Genomic DNA, 5,000 nt, shown 5'->3' with positions numbered 1-5,000 from the left:
AAAGAGCAAGCCGAGGTAGATTAATAGTGCCAAAAAGCATTCCAGGTAAACTGAGAAAGGCGCACAGGACATTAATCCACTACGCACCAGCATCGATAATGCAGCGACTATTTAATGTGCTGCCAGCTCATCTAAGAAACATATCAGGAGTGAGCGTAGATGCGTTTAAAAATCAGCTCGATAAATACCTAAGATGCATCCCAGACCATCCAAGACTGGAAGATGCAAAATACACCGGAAGATGTATTAGCAACTCTCTGGTGGATATACGAGGTGCCTCACACTGAGGGACCCAAACAAAAAATAAGGCAATAAGGTAAGGCTCTCTCTCTCTCTCTCTCTCTCTCTCTCTCTCTCTCTCTCTCTCTCTCTCTCTCTCTCTCTCTCTCTCACTGACTTGGTCCAAGAAACTTCTCTTTTCTCCTCTTCTACCTTTTCCTCGAAATGTGTCCTAAAACTAACATGCTATTTTTCTTGAATCTTTCATTATGTTTACATATATATATATATATATATATATATATATATATATATATATATATATATATATATATATATATATATATATATATATATATATATATGCATATATATACAAACATATATACATATGTATATAGACATGTATATAAACAGTCATATATGTCTATATCGCTTGTCATATATATTTACATATATATATATATATATATATATATATATATATATATATATATATATATATATATATATATTTTTTTTATATATATATATATATATATATATATATATATATATATATATATATATATATATATATATATAAATGTTCAAAGTTGCAGCGAATGTTTTTATGTTGAACAGGCTGCCATAATTTTTTTTATAGCTTATGTAAAAAAAGATCTGTTTTAATATTGTTACTGCTCTTAAATGATCTTATTCTTACTGTTCATTGCTTCTTTTGTAGTTTATCTCTTTCCTTATTTTCTTTCCTCACTGGGTAATTTTTTCTGTTGAAGACCTTGGGCATAAATTATGGCATCCTGCTTTTCTAATGGGGGTATAGCTTATGTAGTAATAATAATAATAATAATAATAATAATAATAATAATAATAATAATAATAATAATAATAATAATAATTATTATTATTATTATTATTATTATTATTATTATTATTATTATTATTATTATTATTATTATTATCATTATCATTATTATTATTAACAAGACGATGATAATAATAATAACATTCAAAATAATTTCCCAAAATAATAACACTTTCCACGAAATTAAAACCAATACTACTCACCACTGTAACTGGTAAAATCCGCAAGCTCAATAGCCCTGCGTAGCCTGAGGGATATGACATTCGTCTGATCTTGCAGAACTGGCTGGAAGAGGTTTCCAGGGTTTTCCAGGAGAACCATCCGGGGCACATTCCCTTCTCGGGAGGAATGGGCATTGTGGGCTCCCCTGTTCATGGGATTCACGCTTCTGTGGTCACCCCAGTCGCCCATACCCTGGAAAGAACAAGAGGGGTTGGTGGGGGATTGTAAAGTTTCAAAAGTATTTTTAAATAATGTGGTCAAATATTTAGGCATAACTTAGAATATTGATACCTTGGAAAGAGAAAGCTGAATTGATGAATAGTGTAAAGTGACTTTTCACTGTAAGTTAAAAAGTTCGATATATATATATATATATATATATATATATATATATATATATATATATATATATATATATATATATATAAAATATATATATATATATATATATATATATATATATAAAATATATATATATATATATATATATATATATATATATATATATACACACACACACACATATATATATATATATATATATATATATATATATATATATATATATACATATATATATATATATATATATATATATATATATATATATATATATATATATATATATATATATATATATATATATATATATATATAGGTATTCCTACGTAAAATAATGGAAAGGAAAAGCTGGGTAGGTGAGGATAGTAAAGTGACTTTCGTTTGAATGTAAGTTAGAACGTTTGAAATACTAAGATGGGTTTAAAAGGTATTTTTCTGAATTACAAAATTATATATGAACAAGTATTTAGGTATTACTATGTAGAATAATGGAAAGAACAAGCTGAGTTGGTGGAAGTAGCAATGCAGTTTTCGTTTGAATGTTAGTTAGAAGGTTTGAAATACTGAAATGGGTTTAAAAGATACTTTTCTAAATTATAAAATTATATATGAACAAATATTTAGGCATTTCTATGTAGAATACTGGAAAAAGCCAGCCGATTTGGTGGGGATTAGAAAGTTGCTTTCGTTTGCATGCATGAGAGTTGGAATGTTTTGAAATACTAAGACGAATTTTAGTTTCAAAAGTATTTTCAAATAGTGTGATTAAATATCTAAGCATAACTATATAGAGCATTGATACCCTGAAAAGAGCAAGCTGGGTTAGTGGAGATAGTAATGTGGTTTTCGTTTGAATGTAAGTTAGAAAGTTTGAATTACTGAGATGGGTTCAAAAGGTACTTATCTAAATCATATTCATATCATATGGGATCAAATATTTAGGCATTACTGTGTAGCATACTGAAAACTGCAAGCTGAGTTGGTGGTACTATTAATGTGGCTTTCGTTTGAATGTAAGTTGAAATTTTTGAAATATTGAGAGGGATTTTAAAGATTATTTTAAAGATTATTTTCTAATCATATGTGGTCAAATATTTAAGCATTACTACATAGAATATCGTAAATACTGAGAGGGATTTTAAAGTTTCAAAACTATTTTCAATTAGTGTGATCAAATATTTAGACATAACTATATAGAATATTATAAACACTGAGATTGATTTTAAAGTTTCAAAACTATTTTCAATTAATATGATCAAATATTTAGGCATTTCTATATAGAATATTGTAAAAACTGAGAGGGATTTTACAGTTTCAAAACTATTCTCAAATATATAGGTATAACTATAGTGTAATGTATTCATATTACAAACGTGCAACAATACACAGCCTCTCTTGATATATCCATATTTCAATATCTGTAATTATATTTTCAATTGCTTTTCAAATAGCAATTTTTATAAGGAGACCGAGACTAATTAGTCTAGTATGATTATACAAAAGCACATTTAGAAAGCATGAAAATGAAATGGCTTAAAGTTACCTAAAAACTGTAATCTTAAACAATATGTAAGCACATAAACTTAAAAGATACTTTTAACATAATATTTTTTATATACGTAAATTAGAATAAATGCTGAAAATGGCGTTTTGAGATGAAACAAAAAATTCATATTTTGCTAATTATATGTTCCTCATCCTATTTCTTTTGTAAACAACATACTATGTACATGTAAATTAATCATCAAAATCAGTTCATGCATAACCTTCAAATGCTATTTTATAAACCAAGTATGTTATGTTGCTAGATAATAATAATAATAATAAATAATAATAATAATAATAATAATAATAATAATAATAATAATAATAATAATAATAATAATAATAATTTGAATATTTTCAACTCCTAAAACTAGTCAATACTGTATATCGAATACAAAATCTCTACGGTTAAATCTACCCACATTTCGTTTGTTTTTATTCTGCATCTCTGATTCTTAAATTTATATTATTGACCTGATGATCATTACCTCACTTGAGGCACTATAATAACCAATAGATTCTGTTGTATTTTAACCAATCTTCTCCTTAGTTTTTTGTTTGCATGTGAACGAGTCTTTTATATAAATCCTGAGATAATTTACGATTCTAATAATCAATTTATCATCAAACGACTTTATTTCCAAATTCTATCTTTATACACTTTAATGGAAATCAAACTAAGTAAATTAATAATGATTAAAACAATAATAATAATAATATTACATTAAGTGGATGACATATAAACTACTTAAGAGAAAATTCTGGATATGTTCAAAATGAAAAATAGATTAACAAAGGACTTCGTTATATTCTTGATACAACTTTTCTTCCAGCCGTTACTACTACTACTACTACTAATAATAATAATAATAATAATAATAATAATAATAATAACTATTATTATTATTATTATTATTATGATTATAACTACTACTACTACTACTACTACTACTACTACTACTACTACTACTACTACTACTACTACTACTACTGCTGCTGCTGCTGCTACTACTACTACTTTCCACTTAAAACCATCTATGCAGTGATTCACTCACAATGGCATCATCAGGCAGTCGAAGTTCCGCCAGAGTCCCATCCCGCCCAAAACTCCCGCTCCCCAGACGGGAGCTCGACGATATCCCGACGGCGGAGGCGTATCCCGTGTCTTCATCGGGATCTTCGGGAGGTACCAAGGGCACCAGTGAAAAGATTGGGATATTTACGGGGAAGTCTTGTGGGATTTTGATGGTAAAGACGCTGCCGTTCCAGGAAGTCTGGCCATAAAACTGATCTGAAATGAAAAAGTAATTATTAGTTTAATCAAATGAGTGTAAATTATAGATTTAATTGAGAATTATAGTTAATTTGGATTTTTATATTATAAATTAATTACTGTTACAAGATGTCTGGCCATAAAACTGATCTGAAATGAAAAAGTAATTATTAGTTTCATCAAATGAGTGTAAATTATAGATTTAATTGAGAATTATAGTTGATTGGGTTTTTATATTATAAATTAATTACTGTTACAAGATGTCTGGCCATAAAACTGATCTGAAATGCGAGAGTAGATAGAGTTTATTCAAATGGGTGTAAATTATAAATTTAATTTAGAATTATAGTTAATTGGGGTTTTATATTATAAATCAATTACCGTTACAAGATGTCTGGCCATAAAACTGATCTAAAATGAAAGAGTAGATGTTAAGAGTTTATTCAAATTGGTGCAAATTATAAATTTAATTGAGAATTATAGTTAATTGGGGTTTTGTATTATAAATCAATTACTGTTACAAGATGTCTG

General features: G+C 27.3%; 1 protein-coding gene across 1 annotated transcript in view; it reads right to left on the bottom strand.

Annotated features, from left to right (window-relative positions):
• Positions 1 to 5,000, bottom strand: part of LOC137660022 (uncharacterized) — a 153,592-nt gene that overhangs the window by 145,151 nt on the left and 3,441 nt on the right. Inside the window, exons 2-4 of the mRNA XM_068394752.1 lie at positions 4,851 to 4,880; positions 4,252 to 4,487; positions 1,291 to 1,501 (exon numbers count right to left, since the gene is read on the bottom strand). Of these exons, the coding sequence (XP_068250853.1) occupies positions 1,291 to 1,501; positions 4,252 to 4,487; positions 4,851 to 4,880 (477 nt within the window). The remainder of the gene's footprint in view (positions 1 to 1,290; positions 1,502 to 4,251; positions 4,488 to 4,850; positions 4,881 to 5,000) is intronic.

This window comes from Palaemon carinicauda, chromosome 20, assembly GCF_036898095.1.
Source record: "Palaemon carinicauda isolate YSFRI2023 chromosome 20, ASM3689809v2, whole genome shotgun sequence".
Classification (NCBI taxonomy): domain Eukaryota; kingdom Metazoa; phylum Arthropoda; class Malacostraca; order Decapoda; family Palaemonidae; genus Palaemon; species Palaemon carinicauda.
Note: the sequence above shows the minus strand (reverse complement) of the source record. Positions and strands in the feature narration are given on the sequence as shown.